The sequence below is a fragment of the Salmo salar genome, chromosome 05 (assembly GCF_965601325.2).
Source record: "Salmo salar chromosome 05, fSalSal1, whole genome shotgun sequence".
NCBI classification, from domain to species: Eukaryota; Metazoa; Chordata; class Actinopteri; order Salmoniformes; family Salmonidae; genus Salmo; species Salmo salar.
In genome coordinates, this window is record NC_138295.1 from 88,755,857 (window position 1) to 88,779,381 (window position 23,525).

General features: G+C 46.7%; 1 protein-coding gene across 1 annotated transcript; it reads left to right on the forward strand.

Annotated features, from left to right (window-relative positions):
- The first annotated feature begins 1,380 nt into the window (after positions 1–1,380).
- atxn1b (ataxin 1b) lies at positions 1,381–19,948 on the forward strand. The gene is made up of 5 exons (XM_082975899.1): positions 1,381–1,800; positions 10,162–11,043; positions 13,060–13,365; positions 13,457–14,710; positions 14,937–19,948. Exons 2-5 carry the CDS (start codon positions 10,492–10,494, stop codon positions 15,909–15,911), a joined length of 3,087 nt encoding a protein of 1,028 aa, XP_082832025.1. The 5' UTR covers positions 1,381–1,800; positions 10,162–10,491; the 3' UTR covers positions 15,912–19,948.
- The last annotated feature ends 3,577 nt before the right edge of the window (positions 19,949–23,525 follow it).

A 23,525-nucleotide genomic window follows, 5' to 3' on the forward strand; every position in this document is an offset into this window, starting at 1 on the left:
TAGGCCTCAGCACTGCTGTGGCTGTGTAATGCAGTGCAATATGTTTGACAAGGAATAGGGAGGCATGTTACTAAAATGACGTTTTTAGATACACATGGATAACAACTGTACAACTATAAAACTGGCCAGCACCCTCCTGTTCCAGGCATGGGCAACACATCACTCATCACCTATGTAATTCACTGTGTGTGTGTTGGGTGCTGTGGAGGGTGTGTGTTAGGGTGCTGTGGAGGGTGTGTGTTAGGGTGCTGTGGAGGGTGTGTGTGTGTGTTAGGGTGCTGTGGAGGGTGTGTGTTAGGGTGCTGTGGAGGGTGTGTGTGGGGGGGGTATGGGTGTGTGCATGATTGAAAGGTACATCTACAATCCCCATACATGGACATGGAGGAGAGATAGGGGAGGTCTGGAGGAGAGCTAGGGGAGAGCTAGGGGAGGTCTGGAGGAGAGCTAGGGGAGAGCTAGGGGAGAGCTAGGGGAGAGCTAGGGGAGGTCTGGGGAGAGCTAGGGGAGGTCTGGAGGAGAGCTAGGGGAGGTCTGGGGAGAGCTAGGGGAGGTCTGGGGAGAGCTAGGGGAGAGCTAGGGGAGAGCTAGGGGAGAGCTAGGGGAGGTCTGGGGAGAGCTAGGGGAGGTCTGGAGGAGAGCTAGGGGAGGTCTGGGGAGAGCTAGGGGAGGTCTGGGGAGAGCTAGGGGAGGTCTGGGGAGAGCTAGGGGAGGTCTGGGGAGAGCTAGGGGAGAGCTAGGGGAGGTCTGGGGAGAGCTAGGGGAGGTCTGGGGAGAGCTAGGGGAGGTCTGGAGGAGAGCTAGGGGAGGTCTGGGGAGAGATAGGAGAGGTCTGGGGGAGAGCTAGGGGAGGTCTGGAGGAGAGATACCCTCTCTCTCTCCCTCCTCCCTCCTTCGTGTGTGAGCATAGTCTGTTATGTGTGTGTGTGTGTGTGTCTGTCTGTACAAGCTATTCACTTACGTTCTATCTTCCACCCATCCCTCTTTTATCCCCTCCTCCCTCTCTTCCTCCCTTCTCTCTCTGCCTACTCCCTCTCTTCCTCCATTCTCTCTCTGCCTCCCCCTTCTCTCTCCCTCCTCCCTCTCTTCCTCCCTCCTCTCTCTCTGCCTCCTCCCCCCCTCTCTCTCCCTCCCTCCTCCCTCTCTTCCTCCCTTCTCTCTCTGCCTCCCCCCTCTCTCTCCCTCCTCCCCCTCCTCCTTCTCTCTCTGCCTCCCCCCCCTCCTCTCCTCCCCCTCCCTCCCTCCCCCTCCTCTGTGTGTGAGCGTAGTCTGGGCGCTCAGCCAAGTAGAATGTGTTTTTGAATGAATATCTGATGCGGCTGGCTGTGGGAGGAGCTATGTTACTGGAGTACTGGGAGAAAAGGAGGGAGGGAGCGTGGGAGATAGAGAGAGAGAGCGAATGAGAGAGAGAGATGGAGAGAGAGAAAGGGGGAAAGGGAGAGACAGAGAGAGAGAAAGGGAGAGACAGAGAGAGAGGTCTGACTGCCTTGCATAACACACGTTGGAGCAGCTTTGCACGCAGGACTTCATGTGATTCTTCAACCAGGGGGACTTCCTCTATCGCTGGCTCATCACAGAGCCTTACGGCTGGGTGTACATGTTCACCCTCTCTCCCGGACGGACCCTGCCTGGAGCCTGGAGGAAAACAGGGCTGGAGCAGAAAAATGACTGGCTCTGAAAAATAGACCTGCACAAAGGAGACGTAGAGAAAAAGGATTTCCCTATAGGAATACGTAGTGTAGAAGCTACACAGGCAAGAGGAAGCCTGACAATGCTCTGCCAGCTGTGGCTGTGTACAGCCTGGTAAGCTTTTCCCCTCTCCCTCGGCAAAGGCAGTGTTTCTTCTTGTTTTGTGCTTGATTTGTGGCATAGTATTTTGGACCCTGTTCCTCTCCACTCATGCGTTCATCATCACTGTCATTTCCTAATCCAGTAATGCCCCTAGAGGCTACAGAACATACACTGCATCTGGTTGGCTTTGGATCACATTACAATAAATAGATTTACAAAAGAGCAAGTCATACAGGTTTGTAGAGAGAGGTGTTTGCTTGTTTACAAGGGAATCCCTGCCTCTCTGTTTGTCTCTGTCTCTCTGTCTCCATCTGTCTGCGTCTGTCTGTCTGTAGTCTGACATTGTGTGATCTAGCTTAGTGAGGAGATGAGCGATGCAGGACGCTGGAGTCATTGTGAAAAGAAGACAAGCAGCCAGCTAGCCACAGCTCGCTCTCTCTCTCTCTCTAATACTGCGTTCATAACTAAATGGGAATATACCACATGCGACAGGGAAAAATCCAGTTGAACAGCCCTCCAACTGGTAATTACTAGTGCAAAACTCATCTATCATCCTGAGCTGCCACTTCACCCACATGCTGACCTCTGACGTCACCTACCAAGGAAATGACCTTCATAACAGCATTTTGGGTATTTAACTGTAACAACAAAACTTTTTAAAATAGAAATCAATCTGTTCATGTTTTTTTGAACACTATAATTTGTTTATAAGCATGATAGCTGTACTTTTAGTTCATGGTTTACGCAGCTTGTTGGCCATTAGCCAATCTGCGTTTCTTAACTTGTTTAAAGTATGTGAATGCATCCAACTGGTAAATTCCCACCTCCCACTTGGTTACGAACACAGCATTAGAGTCTCCTTCACACTCCTGGTCCGCCTTTTAAAGGGAGAGTCAGTCAGGGAATGGAAGGGTTTATTTGGAGTATTAAAGCTAGTAGCCCAATAGACACACACAGATGGTTAACCTTGTGTTTGGTACATTTATAGGAGATTTGTGGAGGAAAGATAATATCACAGATGGTTAACCTTGTGTTTGGTACATTTATAGGAGATTTGTGGAGGAAAGATAATATCACAGATGGTTAACCTTGTGTTTGGTACATTTATAGGAGATTTGTGGGGAAAGATAATATCTGATGGAGAGTGTAGACAGTCAGTTAGTCATTGTCAACCAGTCAGTCATTCAGCCAATCAGTCAGTCATTCAGCCAGTCAGCCAATCATTCAGCCAATCATTCAGTCAGCCAGTCAGTCTTAGTCACCCGCAGTCAGTCAGTCAGTCAGTCAGTCAGTCAGTCAGTCAGTGAGTCAATCAGTCTGATGGTCAGCCAGTCAGTCATTCAGTCAGTGAGTTAGTCAGCCAGCAAGCCAGCCAGTCATTAATTAATTAATTAATTCAGTCAGTCAGTCATTCAATCAGTTAGTTAGTCGGCCAGCCAGCCAGCCAGTCATTCAGTAAGTCAGTCAGCCAGCCAGCCAGTCATTCAGTCAGTCAATTAATTAATTAATTATTTCATTTAGTCAGTCAGTCAGTCAGTTATTCATTCATTCATTCAGTCAGTTAGTCGGCCAGTCAGCCAGCCAGCCAGCCAGTCAGTCAGCCAGCCAGCCAGCCAGCCAGCCAGCCAGTCCTTCAGTCAGTCAATTAATTAATTTATTATTTCATTTAGTCAGTCAGTCAGTTATTCATCATTCAATCAGTCAGTTAGTCGGCCAGTCAGCCAGCCAGTAAGTCAGTCAGCCAGCCAGTCCTTCAGTCAGCCAGCCAGTCAGTCAGTCAGTCAGTGAGTCAGTCAGTCAGTCAGTTAATTCATTCATTCATTCATTTAGTCAGTCAGTCAGTCAGTGAGTCAATCAGTCTGATGGTCAGCCAGTCAGTCAGTCAGTCAGTCAGTCAGTCAGTCAGCCAGCCAGCCAGCCAGCCAACCAGTCAGCCAGCCAGTTAGTCAGTCAGACAGCTAGCCAGCCAGCCAGCCATTCAGTCAGCCAGCCAGTCATTAATTCATTCAGTCAGCCAGCCAGTTAGTCAGTCATTCATTAATTAATTAATTCAGTCATTCAGCCAGCCAGTCGTTCAGACAGTCAGCCGGCCAGCCAGCCAGTCATTCAGTGAGTCATATGTAGTGTAGTCTCTGTGACAACAGAGTCAGGTCACAGAAACACAGCAGGGCAACATGTTGTTTCATCGTCAATGTTTGGTTATTTCTTGGTTATTTGGTCGTCAAAGCTCATTTCTGGGAATAATGTACATAATGTGACCATGGCCCATAAGGCCAAGTGCACTATATAGGGAATAGTGTGCCATACGGGATGCAACCAGTCCCTCTCCAGGTCTGCCTAGCCAAAGGGCCCAAAGAGCTTCCTGTATTTGTGGACTGTGGGTTTTTTTCAATTTTATTTGAATTTTTTTATTTCACCTTTATTTAACTAGGTAGGCTAGTTGAGAACAAGTTCTCATTTGCAACTGCGACCTGGCCAAGATAAAGCATAGCAATTCGACACATACAACAACACAGAGTTACACATGGAATAAACAAAACATACAGTAAATAATACAGTAGAAAAAAGAAAACAAAAAGTCTATATACAGTGAGTGCAAATGAGGTAAGATACGGCAATAAATAGGCCATGGTGGCGAAGTAATTACAATATAGCAATTAAACACTGGAATGGTAGATGTGCAGAAGATGAATGTGCAAGTAGAGATACTGGGGTGCAAAGGAGCAAGATAAATAAATAAATACAGTATGGGGATGAGGTAGATAGATGGGCTGTTTACAGATGGGCTATGTACAGCTGCAGTGATCTGTGAGCTGCTCTGACAGCTGGTGCTTAAAGCTAGTGAGGGAGATATGAGTCTCCAGCTTCAGAGATTTTTGCAGTTTGTTCCAGTCATTGGCAGCAGAGAACTGGAAGGAAAGGCGGCCAAAGGAGGAATTGGCTTTGGGGGTGACCAGTGAGATATACCTGCTGGGGCACATGCTACGAGTGGGTGCTGCTATGGTGATGTCACGTCCTGACCAGTATAAGGTTAATTGGTATTGTAGTTTGGTCAGGACGTGGCAGAGGGTATTCGTTTTATGTGGTTCGGGGTGGTGTGTTTTGTTGAAGGGGCATTTGGTTTAAGTATTCCGGGGTTTTTGGGCACTGTTTGGTTTTCAGGTATTCTATGATTTTGTCTAGTATGTCTGTTTCTATGTTTGGTTAATTGGGTTTGGGACTCTCAGTTGAAGGCAGGTGTTGTCTATCTGCCTTTGATTGAGAGTCCCATATATGAGGGTGTGTTTGTTTGTTATTTGTGGGTGATTGTTCCGTGTATAGCGTCAAGCCTTACAGGACTGTTTATTGTCGGTGTGTTTCTTTTTGTATACGTGTTTATTTTGGGTTTGCCTTCTTTCCTTATAATAAAGAAGATGAGTATACACATACCTGCTGCGTTTTGGTCCTCCATTTCCAACGACAAGCGTGACAGGTGACCAGTGAGCTGAGATAAGGCCGGGCTTTACCTAGCAGAGACTTATAGATTGTAGCCAGTGGGTTTGGCGACGAGTATGAAGCGAGGGCCAACCAACGAGAGCGTACAGGTCGCAATGGTGGGTAGTGTATGGGGCTTTGGTGACAAAACGGATGGCACTGTGATAGACTGCATCCAGTTTGTTGAGTAGAGTGTTGGAGGCTATTTTATAGATGACATCACCGAAGTCGAGGATCGGTAGGATGGTCAGTTTTACGAGGGTGTGTTTGGCAGCATGAGTGAAGGATGCTTTGTTGCGATATAGGAAGCCGATTCTAGATTTAATTTTGGATTGGAGATGCTTAATGTGAGTCTGGAAGGACAGTTTACAGTCTAACCAGACACCTATGTATTTGTAGTTGTCCACGTATTCTAAGTCAGAACCGTCCAGAGTAGTGATGCTGGACGGGCGAGCAGGTGTGGGCAGTGATCGGTTGAATAGCATGCATTTAGTTTTACCTGCGTTTAAGAGCAGTTGGAGGCCACGGAAGGAGAGTTGTATGGCATTGAAGCTCGTCTGGAGGTTAGTTAACACAGTGTCCAAAGTTTAATACATGAAGTGCTCTCATTTGTGTTTCTTAATGGCCGTGTGTTTGTTGTTCTCAAGGTTGTAATAATAACTGTGGGAAATGGAGAAGGTTTCCTCCTTGGTTTCTGTGCTGCTTGCTATCCATGCCAGTGAGTGCCTGAGTCCCAAATGCCATCATACAGATACACTACATGACCAAAATTATGTGGACACCTGCTCTTCGAACATCTCATTCCAAAATCATGGGCATTCATATGGAGTTGGTCCCCCCCTTCACTGCCATGACAGCCTCCACTCTTCTGGGAAGGCTTTCCACTAGATGTTGGAACATTGCTGCAGGGACTTGCTTCCATTCAGCCACAAGAGCATTAGTGAGGTCGGGCACTGATGTTGGACGATTAGGCCTGGCTCGCAGTCGGCTTTCCAATTCATCCCAAAGGTGATCGGTAGGGTACAGGTCAGGTCTTTGTGCAGGCCAGTCAAGATCTTCCACACCGACCACGACAAACCATTTCTGTACAGACCTCGCTTTGTGCACAGGTGCATTGTCATGCTGAAACAGGAAAGGGCCTTCCCCAAATTGTTGCCACAAAGTTGGAAGCACAGAATCGTCTAGAATGTCATTGTATGTTGTAGCGATCGGGTCCTAGCCCGAACCATGAAAAACAGCCCCAGACCATGATTTCTCCTCCACCAAACTTTACAGTTGGCACTATGCATTGGAGCAGGTAATGCTGTCCTGGCATCCACCAAACCCAGATTTGTCCGTCGGACTACCAGATGGTGAAGTGTGATTCATCACTCCAGAGAACGCGTTTCCACTGTTCCAGAAACCAATGGCAGCAAGCTTTACACCACTCCAGCCGATGCTTGGCATTGCTCATGGTTATCTTAGGCTTGTGTGCGGCTGACAAACTGACTTGTTGGAAAGGTGGCATCCTATGACGGTGCCACGTTGAAAGTCACTGAGCACCTCAGTAAGGCCATTCTATTGCCAATGTTTGTCTATGGGGATTGCATGGCTGTGTGGTTGATTTTATACACCTGTCAGAAACGGGTGTGGCTGAAATAGCCGAATCCACTAATTTAAAGGCGTGTCCACATACTTTTGTATATATAGTGTATTCTATCTTAATTTGATCACTCTGTGGTCGCAAATGTGTAGGAAATGCACGTTTGTAGTGTATTCAATAAAGGCTTCTAAAGTTTGTAATTTCAACTTCAACAATGTATCAACCCCTACAAAAATGTCCATTAATTATAATCCACATAAAAATTCTGATTTTCTGTTGCCGCAGAATTATTTTCCTTCTGTGAAAAACTGGTCAAATTAAGATAGTACGTCTGTATAGTGCACTGTGGATCCTGGTCAAAAGTAGCCAGTCATTGGTAGTGAGTTGAGTTGAGTTGTAGTGAATGGAACAATGCTTGTTCCCATTCAGGACGTGTCTGCTGCCTCTGGGGCATGTGAGGAGAGACTCTCCATATAGCTGAGCACAGGAGAGTTGTCCAAGGGGGCTGGGATCCACTGGTTGTCTTTAGCGTTGTCGGGCAGTGCGTGTGCGTGTGTTGCCCGACACTGTGTTGCCATGTGTCTCCCGGTGTGCTGTGAGAGTGTTGGACTGTAAACAGATGACTGTATTTACTCCAGTGGAAAGTGGGGCATGGTGTCTCCGTGTTGTGACTGTCCTGTAACCATGCCTCATAGATTGTTTTTGTGTTACCGCAGTGTTCATTGTCAAGGCTCGGGTTGTTGTGGTGTTGTCCTCGTGGTGTTATCATGGGATTGTCATGGTGATGGGGTTGTGCTGTAGCAGTGTCGTAGCGTGTGTGTCTGTGTGGAGCTAATCGACTATGTCTGTGTGAAGTGGAGGCTATATGGTGCTCTGATGCTACAGCCACCGCTTAATGTGGGTCAGGAAAAGCAGCTCTCTCTCTCCCTCCCTCTCTCTCTCCCTCCCTTCTCTCTTTCTCCCATCCTCTGCCACTTTCTGTTTTTCCTCTCTCCCTCCCTCTCGCTTTGTTTTTCTCTCTTTCTTCCCCTCCCTCTTTCTCTGTCACTCCATGTTTTTCGCTGCATCTCTCCCTCCCTGCCTGCCATCATGCTTTCTGTCTGTCTGCCTCTCTGTTTATCTCCTCTCTTTCTCCCTTTCTTCCTGCCTCTCTCCTCTCTTCCCTCTCAGGTGCACCTCTCATTTGTTACCTCTGGTACATCTAGCAGGCTTTATCAGGCTGTTCTGTTATAGATATAGAATGGTACATCTAGCAGGCTTTATCAGGCTGTTCTGTTATAGATATAGAATGGTACATCTAGCAGGCTTTATCAGGCTGTTCTGTTATAGATATAGAATGGTACATCTAGCAGGCTTTATCAGGCTGTTCTGTTATAGATATAGAATGGTACATCTAGCAGGCTTTATCAGGCTGTTCTGTTATAGATATAGAATGGTACATCTAGCAGGCTTTATCAGGCTGTTCTGTTATAGATATAGAATGGTACATCTAGCAGGCTTTATCAGGCTGTTCTGTTATAGATATAGAATGGTACATCTAGCAGGCTTTATCAGGCTGTTCTGTTATAGATATAGAATGGTACATCTAGCAGGCTTTATCAGGCTGTTCTGTTATAGATATAGAATGGTACATCTAGCAGGCTTTATCAGGCTGTTCTGTTATAGATATAGAATGGTACATCTAGCAGGCTTTATCAGGCTGTTCTGTTATAGATATAGAATGGTACATCTAGCAGGCTTTATCAGGCACACATGGAGGTTCACTGAGGTCTTCAGTCCAGTTGCCTGTATGTTTATTGTTGAATGTGTAGATGATGTGATGACCACTAGTGGTTCTGAGGGGGGGCCAGTGCCCCTGTGACAACAATTTTGGACCCCCTGTGGCCCCCCTAAATGTGCAGTATGAAATACTTTTTACATAACTAATTTTTGCTATCGTTCTTTTTTTTTTTACATCCGTTATTAGACAGTGGCAACGCGGAACACTAATTTAACCCACACATTTTCTAGAGGGACGGCTTTAGGCGGAACACAACAATATCGTACCACATGCAAAATGATATGACAACAATAACATCTAATGTAACTGGCCCCTCTAACAGTACAACTGGCCCCAGCTTGGCCCCCCCAGTTGAAATGGTCTAGAACCGCCACTGGTGATGACGTGAGGCAGGGGGTAATATACACAATACAACGTGACTTCATAGAACATCATGATGTGATTGTCAAATTATCCTTTCAATGGGGTGTGACTTGGGTGAAATGGATGGACACACACACACGCACACGTACGCACGCACATAAATACACACACACACAGGCCTCCCGAGTGGCGCAGTGGTCTAAGGTACTGCATCGCTAGCTGTGCCACTAGAGATTCTGGGTTCGAGTCCAGGCTCTGCCGCAGCCGGCCGTTACCGGGAGACTCATGGGGTGGCGCACAATTGGCCCAGCGTCGTCCGGTTTAGGGGAAGGTTTGGCCGGCAGGGATGTCCTTGTCCCATCGCGCACTAGCGACTCCTGTGGCGGGCTGGGCGCATTGCACGCTGACACGGTCGCCAGGTGTACGGTGTTTCCTCCGAAGTGGGCATTGTCTCAAGAAGCAGTGCGGCTTGGTTGGGTTGTGTTTTGGAGGATGCACGGCTCTCAACCTTTGCCTCTCCCGAGTCCGTATGGGAGTTGCAGCGATGGGACAAGACTGTAACTGCCAATTGGGGACCAGGAAATTGGGGAGAAAAAGGGGTTAAAAAAATAGATATAAATACACACACAGAACAACAACAACCAGGATGTCATTGGATCTGGTGTCTGGCTTGCTTTTCACACCTACCTTTTTCCACTCACAGTCTTTGAAGCAGGGGTTGGAACCGGTTCAGGAAACAGAACCAAAAACTGTGAAAAACAACAAATATTCAAGTAATGGAAATAGAACCAGCAACTAAAGAGATCTCTAGTGTTCCGGAACAGAACCGTTATTTTCAAATCGAGAGAATCGGTTAATAATGTTATTTTTTGTTCCGGAAAATATTCTGTATTTAAGTAAAGTTCTGATGCTAGAAATAGCCTAAACTCATGCCATGATGTTCAGCGCTTCAAGCCAAGCCCGTTACATGTCCACCCCTCTTTCTCACTCTCTACTCACCCACATGTCATGCCTAAAGGGGCGCATATTAAAATATGGAATGTGATGATTGCATATATCCTTTGACGTGTGTCATGCACAGAGAGTAAGCATGTTGGAAATGTACATACATCATTCTTCTCTGTTGTTTCTACATGCTAGAACATAACAATTGTGTGTCTTCCTCTGTCTCCAGATTTAGAGCTGGCGGACGTTGTGGAGGCCGGTGGTTAGTCAGAGATGATTCCTCATGAAGTCCATGGAGCCATCCTCTCTGTCGCCTGGCAGACGTCCCTCTGCCCTCTCTAGACTACTGAGTCCAGGACACACAGTCACACAGTGAAGACCTGAAAGAGACCTGATAGAGCCCACGACAACACTGACAGAGAGAGAGATGTTTCCCATGCCAATAAAGCCCTTAAATTGAATTGAAATTGAGAGAGAAACAGAGATAGGGACAAAGAGAGAGAGAAACAGTAGGTTCACAAAACCTACTTGAGAGACAAACAAAGCGTTAAAACCAACCATGAAATCCAACCAGGAGAGGAGGCATGGCTGTCTACCTCCAAAGAAGCGTGAGATCCTAGCCCTGGAGCAGAAGCCTGTGGTGGTAACAGCAGCAGCTGAGATCCTGGCTCTGGAGCAGAGGCCTGTGGTGGTACCAGCAGCAGCTGCAGCCTCAGCAGACACTACCTTACACACAGAGAACCTGGCTTGGCTGGCTAATGTAGCCAGCGAACGCTGCAGATCCACAGAAACTCCCAGCCCCAGGTTTCATGTCTCATCGTCCTCCTCTTCATCCCCCTCCCCTTCTGCTACCTCTCTGTCTACGATCCCCCTGTCCTCTCTCTCCACTGTCTACCCCACTGGGGTGGGGCTCAGCCAACAGGGCGGGACAATCCAGTACGCCCAGCTGGCCCCTAACCTCCAGTTCATTAGCTCGGGGCCGTACACTGGCTACATCTCCTCTCAGATCATCCAGTCCCCTGCCACCAGTGTAGCCACCTCCACAGGGCAACAGCGCCACCATCTGGATGGCCACTGCTACACCGCCGCCCTCATCTCCCAGGCCACCAAGGTGTGTGTCTATTGTGTATGCATTCAGAAAGTATTCAGACCCCTTGACTTTTTCCACATTTTGTTACGTTATAGTCTTATTCTAAAATGTATTAAATAGTTTTTTCCCCTCATCAATCTACACACAATACCCCATAATGACAAAGCAAAAACTGTTTTGTTGAAATTTTAGCAAATTTATTAAAAATAAAAAACAGAAATATCAAATTTACACAAGTATTCAGACCCTTTACTCACTACTTTGTTGAAGCACCTTTGGCAGCAAATACAACCTCAAGTCTTCTTGGGTATGACGCTACATGCTTGGTACATCTGTATTTGGGGAGTTTCTCCCATTCTTCTCTGCAGAGCCTCTCAAGCTCTGTCAGGTTGGATTGGAGCATTGCTGCACAGCTATTTTCAGGTCTCTCCAGAGATGTTCGATCAGGTCTGAGGTCCTGAGCTATCTGGAGCAGGTTTTCATCAAAGAACTCTCTGCACTTTGCTCCATTCATCTTTCCCTCGATCCTGACTAGTCTTCCAGTCCCAGCTGCTGAAAAACATCTGCCACCACCATGCTTCACCGTAGGGATGGTGCCAGGTCTCCGGCAGACGTGACATTTGGCATTCAGGTCAAACAGTTCAATCTTGGTTTCATCAGACCAGAGAATCTTGTTTCTCATGGTTTGAGTCCTTTAGGTGCCTTTTGGCAAACTCCAAGCGGGCTGTCATATGCCTTTCACTGAGGAGTGGCTTCCTTCTGGCCACTCTACCATAAAGGCCTGATTGGTGGAGTGCTGCAGAGATGGATATCCTTCTGGAAGCTTCTCCCATCTCCACAGAGGAACTCTGGCGCTCTGTCAGAGTGACCATCGGGATCTTGGTCACCTCCCTGACCTAGGCCCTTCTCCCCCGATTGCTCAGTTTGGCGGGCAGCCAGCTCTAGGAAGAGTCTTGGTGGTTCCAAACTTCTTCCATTTAAGAATGATGGAGGCAACTGTGCCCTTGGGGACCTTCAATGCTGCAGACATTTTTTGGTACCCTTCCCCAGATCTGACAATTCCTTTGACCTCATGGATGCACTGTCAGCTGTGGGACCTTATATAGACAGGTGTATGCTTTTCCAAATCATGTCCAATCAATTGAATTTACCACAGGTGGACTCCAATAAAGTTGTAGAAACATCTCAAGGATGATCAATGGAAACAGGTTGCACCTGAGCTCAATTTTGAGTTTCATGGCAAAGGGTCTGAATACTTATGTAAATAAGGTGTTTATTACATTTATTTTTATACATTTACAAAAATGTATAAAAACCTGTTTTTGCTTTGTCATTATGGGGTATTGTGTTCAGATTTCAGATTTTTATTTTATTTAAGTCAAGGGGTCTGAATACTTTCCGAAGGCACCGTATATCAACGTTGCGGAGTAGTGAACTACATGGAGTTCAACTAGTAAGTTAACTACATTTTGCAGTATCTTGCTGGTAGTTGAACTAAATTACATTTTTTGATGTGTTTTCAGTAGTTAATGACTGTTTTGCCACGTAGCGGCGTAGCTAACTACTGGAACTTCACACAATGTTTTTTTTGCAAAAAAGAAAAGAGAATATGGGTAGACAATTTCCTTATTTTATTTGTTTGTGTCAGATCTGCCCAATTCTCACTTAAAAGATCATTTTTGTGTTTAATAGACTAAATTGTGATCTGTTTTTGCAATTTGTAGACTATGACATTTCAGATTTCAATATGATAATGCATCATTAAGTAGTCAACTACTTTTTCAAGGTGACTTTAAGGTTCAGTAAACTACACTACAGCTAGCCTTCAGAAAGTATATCTTAACTTCTTCCAGAGTGAAGTAATTGTTAGCTTGATAAACTATACTTTCAGAGTAGCTTCCCCAACTCTGGTATTTATTGTGTAATTATTATTATTATTATTTTTATTATTATATAATTATTTATGTTTTTATGTATTGCTTGGTGCGAACAAATATCCCCTTTGGGGCGATTAATGAAGCACTATGTTATGTTAAGGTTTGTGACCATCAGAACCAGCTCCAGATAGGGCTGCCGTCTGACCTGGCTGTGTCCGTTGGAGGGTCTACCGTCTCCCTGCCGACCTCCACCCACTTCACCAGTACCCACCAGTACATCCAGCTGGACAGCAGCAGCCCTCTGAGCGTCCCCTCCCCTACCCAGGTCCACCTCCAGCCTCTCCAGCTCCACACCCACCCTGGGGTGGGCCTCCTCCCCCACACCCTCACCCTCGCCCCCTCCCAGGTGCTGGTCCAGTATGCGGATGGGTTAGGGGTCAACAAAGCTGAGGGCGGACACACCAAGGTATTTATATTGTTTTTTTATTCAATACATTTTTAGATGTTGAACTGTTTGCGAGGAGAGCTTGACAAATAAAGATTGATTCGATTTGAAGGTGGTGCAGCTGAATGGAGAGCTGGAGAGGAGTTTCGGTAAACAGAGCTGTGCTGGCATCAAAGGAACCTCCTACTCTAACCAGAACAATCAGCAGGTTCACCATGGATATGAAGCTCGACACATCCTCATTCCCGCAGACTACACTACCCAGGATTCCACAGGACTACAAACCTCCCTGGTGCTGGTAGCAAATGCCCAGCCCCACCCCCACCCCCACCCTACCAGAGGTGCTGAGCAGGACAAGGTCCAGGTCCACCCATCACTAATACACAGTGAGGGAGGAGGTATCTGTCTAGGGAAACCTGTCTCTAGAACCTCCTCTTTCACCTCACTCAATTCCTCCGAGGCTCTGAAGGTCTCTTCTGCCCCTCACACGGTTATCCAGACCACCCACCACTCTGACCAGCATGTACACAGCCTGTACTCCACCACCCAGGCACCAATCATTGGCTACATCGCCAGGACAGGTAACCAGCATGGCGTCAGCTACGCCACCCTGCCGCAGCACCTGGTCATCCCGGACGGCCAGTCCCTCCAGTCTCTCCTGATACCCGTTAACGGAGTCGGTGACGTTACCACCACTACGGACCTTGAGGCTGCCTGCTCGGTGACCGCCAGGACAGCCAGCACCACCGCCAGCACCACCGTCTCTCAGCTGGCTCCAGCGACCGTATCCCTCCCCCGCCACACCTACCTCACCGCGTCCCCCTCCCCTGCCCCAGCCCTAGCTCCCGCCCCTGTCCAGGCCTCCCCCTCTGTCTCCTCTTCCCTCTCCTCCTCTCCAGCCCTAGCTCCCGCCCCTGTCCAGGCCTCCCCCTCTCTCTCCTCTTCCCTCTCCTCCTCTCCAGCCCTAGCTCCGGCCCCTGTCCAGGCCTCCCCCTCTCTCTCCTCTTCCCTCTCCTCCTCTCCAGCTCTAGCTCCCGCCCCTGTCCAGGCCTCCCCGTCTCTCTCCTCTTCCCTCTCCTCTTCCCTCTCCTCCTCTCCAGCCCTAGCTCCGGCCCCTGTCCAGGCCTCCCCCTCTCCCTCCTCCTCTCCAACCACGCTCCCACCGTTCTTCATGCGTGGCTCCATCATCCAGCTGGCGGATGGGGAGCTGAAGCGAGTGGAGGACCTGAAGACGGAGGACTTTATCCAGAGTGCTGAGATCAGCAGTGAGCTGAAGATTGACTCCAGCACTGTGGAACGCATCGACACAGGCCAGACACCCAACGCTGTCATCATACAGTTCGGTGTCGGGGAACACAAAGCACAGGTAAGCTAGCAAAGCTTGTTGTTGTCTCCTTTCCCCGAGACTCAGTGCCAGTCTGTTTGTACTATCCTGCCAACGCCTTGTCACTCATACCGCAATGGTGTTGAAAAGAGTACAAACAGATCTGAGAACAGATCTGAGACCATGTTACCATAACCCCATCCTAATGTCAATATTTATGCCAATAACAGTTTATTGTGTATCCTTTGTGTGTTGTATTCCTCTGCAGGTGTGTGTGGAGGTGCTGTTAGAGTACCCGTTCTTTGTGTTCGGCCAGGGCTGGTCGTCCTGCTGCCCTGACCGGACCACTCAGCTGTTGGAGCTGAGCTGTGCCAAGCTGTGTGTTGGGGACGTGTGTGTCTCCCTGACCCTCAGGAGCCTGAGGGGTGGCGGCGGCTCTGTATCTGGGAGGAACCACAGCAGCCAGGGTCACGAGGTCAAGCTGAGGCACAGCCACAACACTGGGGACATCACACAGGGGTCTAACCGCCAGGGGAACAGTCAGGGGAATAGCCAGAGTAATGGTCAGAGTATTGATCAAATCAACAGTCCAATAAATAGTCAGAGCAACGGTCAGAGAGACGGTCAGAGCGACGGTCAGAGCGACGGTCAGAGCGACGGTCAGAGCGACGGTCAGAGAGACGGTCAGAGCGACGGTCAGAGCGACAGTCAGAGCGACGGTCAGAGCGACGGTCAGAGTATGGACAAGGACTTTAGGAACAGTTTGAATGCTGCAGGCAGCAACAGTGTCTTCCTGGTGCAGGTGGGCAAAACAGACAGGTTGAATAAGGAGGACAGGTGCGTTCCCTGCTGTGTGGACCAGGTGACAGAATCTGGACTGAGACCCGGATCTGGACCAGGGGTCTACGGAACTGGAGTTGGACCCAGGAGTACCTCGAACCTGCAGGCTGTCTCAGGCAATGGAGAGATGAGAGACAGAGAAAATGTAGAGATAATAGGGAGAGACAATGGAGAAATGCGAGAGAGAGAACAGAATAGCCACATGCCCCCTCCGCCCCTCAAGACAGAAGTGGGTGAGGTAGACAAAGAAAAACCCTGGGGTCGTAAGAGGAGGTGGTCTGCTCCAGAGAGAGATCAGACAGAGCGGGCGGACGAGGAACCCCCTTTGACTCTGCCAAAACCCTCTTTTATAACTCAGCAGGTCAAACTCTCCATCGAGGGAAGGTCAAATGTTAGTCGTTGAAGGAGCTGGAGTGCTGTACGGGAGGTAGGGAACATAGTTTTATATGTTTGTAACGTTGTTAGTGTTGTTTGGTTTAATCTATCTATCCACATTAATGGAAAGGATTTGTTTACCTTGTATATACATGTTTTATGATTCTATTTCTATGGAAGGAACCTTGTTGTCTCTGTGTTTGACCCACTGTCTGCGAGGCCAGTCTCTCTCCAGAACACAGTTAGTGGCCCACTGCCTGGGAGGCCAGTCTCTCTCCAGAACACAGTGAGTGGCCCACTGCCTGGGAGGCCAGACTCTCTCCAGAATACAGTTAGTGGCCCACTGCCTGGGAGGCCAGTCTCTCTCCAGAACACAGTTAGTGGCCACAGTTAGTGAACACAGTTAGTGGCCCACTGCTTGGGAGGCCAGTCTCTCTCCAGAACACAGTTAGTGGCCCACTGCCTGGGAGGCCAGTCTCTCTCCAGAACACAGTTAGTGGCCCACTGCCTGGGAGGCCAGACTCTCTCCAGAACACAGTGAGTGGCCCACTGCCTGGGAGGCCAGTCTCTCTCCAGAACACAGTGTGTGGCACACTGCCTGGGAGGCCAGACTCTCTCCAGAACACAGTGAGTGGCCCACTGCCTGGGAGGCCAGACTCTCTCCAGAACACAGTGAGTGGCCCACTGCCTGGGAGGCCAGACTCTCTCCAGAACACAGTGAGTGGCCCACTGCCTGGGAGGCCAGACTCTCTCCAGAACACAGTGAGTGGCCCACTGCCTGGGAGGCCAGACTCTCTCCAGAACACAGTTAGTGGCCCACTGCCTGGGAGGCCAGACTCTCTCCAGAACACAGTGAGTGGCCCACTGCCTGGGAGGCCAGTCTCTCTCCAGAACACAGTGTGTGGCCCACTGCCTGGGAGGCCAGACTCTCTCCAGAACACAGTGAGTGGCCCACTGCCTGGGAGGCCAGACTCTCTCCAGAACACAGTGAGTGGCCCACTGCCTGGGAGGCCAGACTCTCTCCAGAACACAGTGAGTGGCCCACTGCCTGGGAGGCCAGACTCTCTCCAGAACACAGTGAGTGGCCCACTGCCTGGGAGGCCAGACTCTCTCCAGAACACAGTTAGTGGCCCACTGCCTGGGAGGCCAGTCTCTCTCCAGAACACAGTGAGTGGATACTGTAGCTAGCAGATGGTTGACCTGGAAAGGTTTGAATTTACTAAACCATGAGATTTGTCCTCTATATTGACCTATAAAGTGAATTATGCATGTGTGAGTTATATTAATTGATAGTACCTACCTACCTAGTTAGAATACAACCCTCTACTGCTCATCGTTACCCTCAGTCATCAGAACCCCCACCCCCCATATATTTGAGGACATGTTTTATGTGATGAAATGTAGTTTCTTTTTGTTGCCTCATGGCAACGATGTGCAGTTAGGCTACTTTAAAGGGCAATACAATGCTGAATGATAGACATGTAGATTCCCAGACAATGGACCCAGGGACATTCTATGAGCCAAAGCAACCTAATTGAGCAGTTAAGATCATACCCTCTGATTGTGAGGACAGTCCCAGCGAGGAAGAATGGACCTCAGAATCAGGTTTGAGAGGCAGTGAAATACTAGTTTAGGGAAACGCTTTCACTATCAGCTTTTCCATGGTGTTATAGTAAGTACCCTTATGGCACAGAACGCCTAAATCTTCCCCCAAAAAATAGGATGGAATATTTGTTTCAATGAAAAACCACAATGTGTGCAGTAAAGGATTACACATATACTGTATGTAGTGCATTCCTGAAGTAATCAGACCCCTTGACTTTTCATACATTTTGTTACATTACAGCCTTATTCTGAAATTGATTTTTCTTTTAAATCTTCATCAATCTACACACAATACCACATAATGACAAAGTGAAAACAGGTTTTTAGACATTTTTAACCGCTAAAAAACAGTAATACCTTATTTACGTAAGTATTCAAACCCTTTGCTATGAGACTCGAAATTGAGCTCAGGCAGTTAGGAAAGCTAAGGCTAGCTTTTTCAAACAGAAATTTGCATCCTGTAGCACAAACTCAAAAAAAGTTCTGGGACACTGTAAAGTCCATGGAGAATAAGAGCACCTCCTCCCAGCTGCCCACTGCACTGAGGCTAGAAAACAGTGTTACCACCGATAAATCCACTATAATTGAGAATTTCAATAAGCATTTTTCTACGGCTGGCCATGCTTTCCACCTGGCTACACCTACCCCGGTCAATTGCCCGGCACCCCCCACAGCAACTCTCCCAAGCCTTCCCCATTTCTCCTTCACCCAAATCCAGATAGTTGATGTTCTGAAAGAGCTGCAAAATCTGGACCCCTACAAATCAGCCGGGCTAGACAATCTGGACCCTCTCTTTCTAAAATTATCTGCCGAAATTGTTGCAACCCCTATTACTAGCCTGTTCAACCTCTCTTTCATATCGTCTGAGATTCCCAAAGATTGGAAAGCTGCCGCGGTCATCCCCCTCTTCAAAGGGGGAGACACTCTAGACCCAAACTGCTACAGACCTATATCTATCCTACCCTTCCTTTCTAAGGTCTTCGAAAGCCAAGTTAACAAACAGATCACCGACCATTTCGAATCCCACCGTGCCCACCGTACCTATGCAATCTGGTTTCAGAGCTGGTCATGGGTGCACCATAATCGCCATCGATAAGAGACATTACTGTGCAGCCGTATTCATCGACCTGGCCACGGCTTTCGACTCTGTCAATCACCACATTCTTATCGGCAGACTAAACAGCCTTGGTTTCTCAAATGACTGCCTCGCCTGGTTCACCAACTACTTCTCTGATAGAGTTCAGTGTGTCAGAGGGCCTGTTGTCTCAACCTCGGGCAGTCTCTACGGAGGTGCCACAGGGTTCAATTCTCGGGCCGACTCTCTTCTCTGTATACATCAATGATGTTGCTCTTGCTGCTGGTGATTCTCTGATCCACCTCTACACAGACGACACCATTCTGTATACTTCTGGCCCTTCTTTGGACACTGTGTTAACTAACCTCCAGACGAGCTTCAATGCCATGTGTAACCCTCTCACCAGGCTCGAATATGACTCTCACAATATTAACTTATGCAGAGTATCTCAGCAGCATGGGATGTTAGGTGAGAAGGACATCTCCAATAATAATTCCTATTGTAAACTATCTAGGGTTATGACAATAGGGTATTAACTTCAGATTAAATGATTATAGGTTTCTGTTATTGATTCAGGATAGACCATCCCATGCATTAAATTAAATTGAAACAATCAATGACTCCACCAAGGCAATATACATAACGTTCCATATGTGTATTAAAACATTTTTAAACACAAATACATTTTCAGACACAACATCAAAAGAAATAAAGAATCACCAATGAGTCGTGCACAACCCGTGTCCAAATTATTTCAAGTTTGCTTAAATAAACCGTTGGCGCGCGTGTGACACCCAAAAATATCCAGAAGCACCTCACGTTGTGGTTACTCACTGCTTGGTAGATATTCCCTCAGCGAAGTATGGCAGTTCCATGCAGGTTTCCTCACAAAGTCCAAGGCAAGCACAGCTACCCATGCAGACAGTACTCCTTAGCCGTAACCGATATCCCATGGGAACACGAACTCGTTAAGCTTCCCAAGCAATTATCTCCCGGTGTCACATGATGCTAGGCTAACCTCAATGCTGGCAAATACCTCCACGACGAGACGGTAACTTCAGTCTTTACTAAGTTTTAACAAAATTATAACAACTCTTTTATAAAATAAAACATGTATTTCCCTTCATATCCTAGTAGGTATGGGTTTTGTTCTAGTTCTGTCATCTTCTTTTATAATTTCTTTACCAACCGTTCTAAGGTAAAAACGTCCATCCTCTCATCAACGTCTTTTTCCCTCTCTTTTTTTCCCCAGGCCTCCCGTTAATCAGGTCAACTCCCATTGGCCACAACTTAACAAGCGACCTTATTGGTCAAAACTTACACTTCAAAGTAAAACAAACTATTCACTTATACATTAAATAAATATTTATTCAAAAGCATAATGCATTAACAACATTAGTTTAGGAGCAATTCAATCATCTTTTAAATATATAACCAATTAATTATAACAAATAAACTCAATACCTGGTTCAAACAAGGGTATTACACATGCAACTCTCCTTCCGTGGCCTCCAACTGCTCTTAAATACAAGTAAAACTAAATGCATGCTCTTCAACCGATTGCTGCCCGCACCTGCCCGCCCGTCCAGCATCACTACTCTGGACGGTCCTGACTTAGAATATGTGGACAACTACAAATACATAGGTGTCTGGTTAGACTGTAAACTCTCCTTCCAGACTCACATTAAGCATCTCCAATCCAAAATTATATCTAGAATCGGCTTCCCATTTCGCAACAAAGCATCCTTCACTCATGCTGCCAAACATACCCTCGTAAAACTGACCATCCTACCGATCCTCGACTTTGGCGATGTCATTTACAAAATAGCCTCCAACACTCTACTCAACAAATTGGATGCAGTCTATCACAGTGCCCTCTGTTATGTTACCAAAGCCCCATATACTACCCACCATTGCGACCTGTACGCTCTCGTTGGTTGGCCCTCGCTTCATACTCATTGCCAAACCCACTGGCTCCAGGTCATCTACAAGTCTCTGCTAGGTAAAGCCTCGCCTTATCTCAGCTCACAGGTCACCATAGCAGCACCCACCCGTAGCACACGCTCCAGCAGGTATATCTCACTAGTCACCCCCAAAGCCAATTCCTGCTTTGGCCGCCTTTCCTTCCAGTTCTCTGCTGCCAATGACTGGAACGAACTGCAAAAATCACTGAAGCTGGAGACTAATATCTCCCTCCCTAGCTTTAAGCACCAGCTGTCAGAGCAGCTCACAGATCACTGCACCTGTACATAGCCCATCTGTAATATAGCCCATCCAACTACCTCATCCCCATACTGTATTAATTTATTTATTTTGCTTCTTTGCACCCCAGTATCTCTACTTGCACATTCATCTTCTGCACATCAATCACTCCAGTGTTTAATTGGTATGTTGTAATTACTTCGCCACCATGGCCTATTTATTGCCTTACCTCCCTTATCTTACCTCATTTGCACACACTGTATAAATATGTTTTTTACTGTATTATTGACTGTATGTTTGTTTATTCCATGTGTAACTCTGTGTTGTTGTATGTGTCGAACTGCTTTGCTTTATTCTTGGCCAGGTCACAGTTGTAAATGAGAACTTGTTCTCAACTAGCCTACCTGGTTAAATAAAGGTGAAATAATTTTTTTATTAAAAAAACCCGATGGTCAATCTGACAGAGTGCCAGAGTTCCTCTGTGGAGATGGGAGAACCTTCCAGAAGGACATCCATCTCTGCAGCACTCCACCAATCAGGCCTTTATGGTAGACTGGCCAGACGGAAGTCACTCCTCAGTAAAAGGCACATGACAGCCCGCTTGGAGTTTGCCAAAAGGCACCTAAAGGACTCCGACCATGAGAAACAAGATTCTCTGGTCTGATGAAACCAAGATTAAATTTGTTGGCCTTAATGCCAAGCATCACGTCTGGAGGAAACTTGGTACCATCCCTACGGTGAAGCATGGTGGTGGCAGCATCATGCTGTGGGGATGTTTTTCAGCAGCAGGGACTGGGAGGCTAGTCAGGATCGAGGGAAAGATGAACGGAGCAAAGTACAGGGAGAGCTTTGATGAAAACCTACTCCAGAGCGCTCAGGACCTTAGACTGGGGGCGAAGGTTCACCTTCCAACAGGACAACAACCCTAAGCACAGAGCCAAGACAATGCAGGAGTGACTTCGGGACAAGTCTATGAATGTCCTTGAGTGGCCCAGCCAGAGCCTGGACTTGAACCCGATCAAACATCTCTGGAGAGACCGGAAAATAGCTGTACAGCAACGCACCCCATCCAACCTGACAGAGCTTGAGAGGCTCTGCAGAGAACAATGGGAGAAACTCCCCAAATACAGGTGTGCCAAGAAGACTTGATGCTGTAATCGCTGCCAAAGGTGCTTCAACAAAGTAGTGTGTAAAAGGTCTGAATACTTTTGTAAATGTGATATTTCATTTTTTTATTTTTTATAAATTAGCAAAAAAAACAAAAAGCAGTTTTGCTTTGTCATTATGGCGTGTTGTGTGTAGATTGATGAGGGGGAAAAAACTATTGAATACATTTTAGAATAAGGCTGTAACGTAACAAAATGTGGAAAAAGTCAAGGGGTCTGAACACTTTCCGAAGGCATTGTATGTTTCAATCATTTCGGTTTACAGAAATATGGGTGCGTATAATTTTGTTATTGGCCATATTCCACAAAGTGAATTTAAAGAGTAATCATATTGATTTGAACATCAACCAATGTCTACAGGACAGGGTTAGTAGTATCTTTGATAGCCAGGTTGTGTCCCAAATGGCACCCATTTCCTATATAGTGCCCTAACTTTGGGCTCTGGTCAGTTGTAGTGCACTATAAAGCTAAGAGGGTGCCGTTTGGGACGCATTCTTTGTGATTTAATGTCTTCATTCCCTTCTTGTTTTAGATATACTGTTGTAAGTTACATGCTAGCTTCATACTGTAGTAAGTTACCTGATAGCTTCATACTGTAGTAAGTTACCTGATATCTTCATACCTGATAGCTTCATACTGTAGTAAGTTACCTGATAGCTTCATACTGTAGTAAGTTACCTGATATCTTCATACCTGATAGCTTCATACTGCAGTAAGTTACCTGATAGCTTCATATTGTAGTAAGTTACCTGACAGCTTCATACTGTAGTAAGTTACCTGATAGCTTCATACTGTAGTAAGTTACCTGATAGCTTCATACTGTTGTAAGTTACCTGATAGCTTCATACTGTTGTAAGTTACCTGATAGCTTCATACTGTTGTAAGTTACCTGATAGCTTCATACTGTAGTAAGTTACCTGATAGCTTCATACTGTTGTAAGTTACCTGATAGCTTCATACTGTAGTAAGTTACCTGATATCTTCATACCTGATAGCTTCATACTGCAGTAAGTTACCTGATAGCTTCATATTGTAGTAAGTTACCTGATAGCTTCATACTGTTGTAAGTTACATGATAGCTTCATACCTGATAGCTTCATACTGTAGTAAGTTACCTGATAGCTTCATACTGTAGTAAGTTACCTGACAGCTTCATACTGTAGTAAGTTACCTGATAGCTTCATACTGTTGTAAGTTACCTGATAGCTTCATACTGTGGTAAGTTACCTGATAGCTTCATACTGTTGTAAGTTACCTGATAGCTTCATACTGTGGTAAGTTACCTGATAGCTTCATACTGTTGTAAGTTACCCGATAGCTTCATACTGTTGTAAGTTACCCGATAGCTTCATACTGTTGTAAGTTACCCGATAGCTTCATACTGTTGTAAGTTACCCGATAGCTTCATACTGTTGTAAGTTACCTGATAGCTTCATACTGTGGTAAGTTACCTGATATCTTCATACCTGATAGCTTCATACTGTAGTAAGTTACCTGATAGCTTCATACTGTAGTAAGTTACCTGATATCTTCATACCTGATAGCTTCATACTGCAGTAAGTTACCTGATAGCTTCATACTGTTGTAAGTTACC

Bases quoted from the DNA above. Each gene is read 5' to 3' on its own strand.
- atxn1b (XM_082975899.1), top strand. From the start codon at position 10,492: ATGAAATCCAACCAGGAGAGGAGGCATGGCTGTCTACCTCCAAAGAAG. The intron at 13,366-13,456 runs GTATTTATATTG...TTCGATTTGAAG, and splicing joins CTGAGGGCGGACACACCAAG to GTGGTGCAGCTGAATGGAGA. The intron at 14,711-14,936 runs GTAAGCTAGCAA...ATTCCTCTGCAG, and splicing joins TCGGGGAACACAAAGCACAG to GTGTGTGTGGAGGTGCTGTT.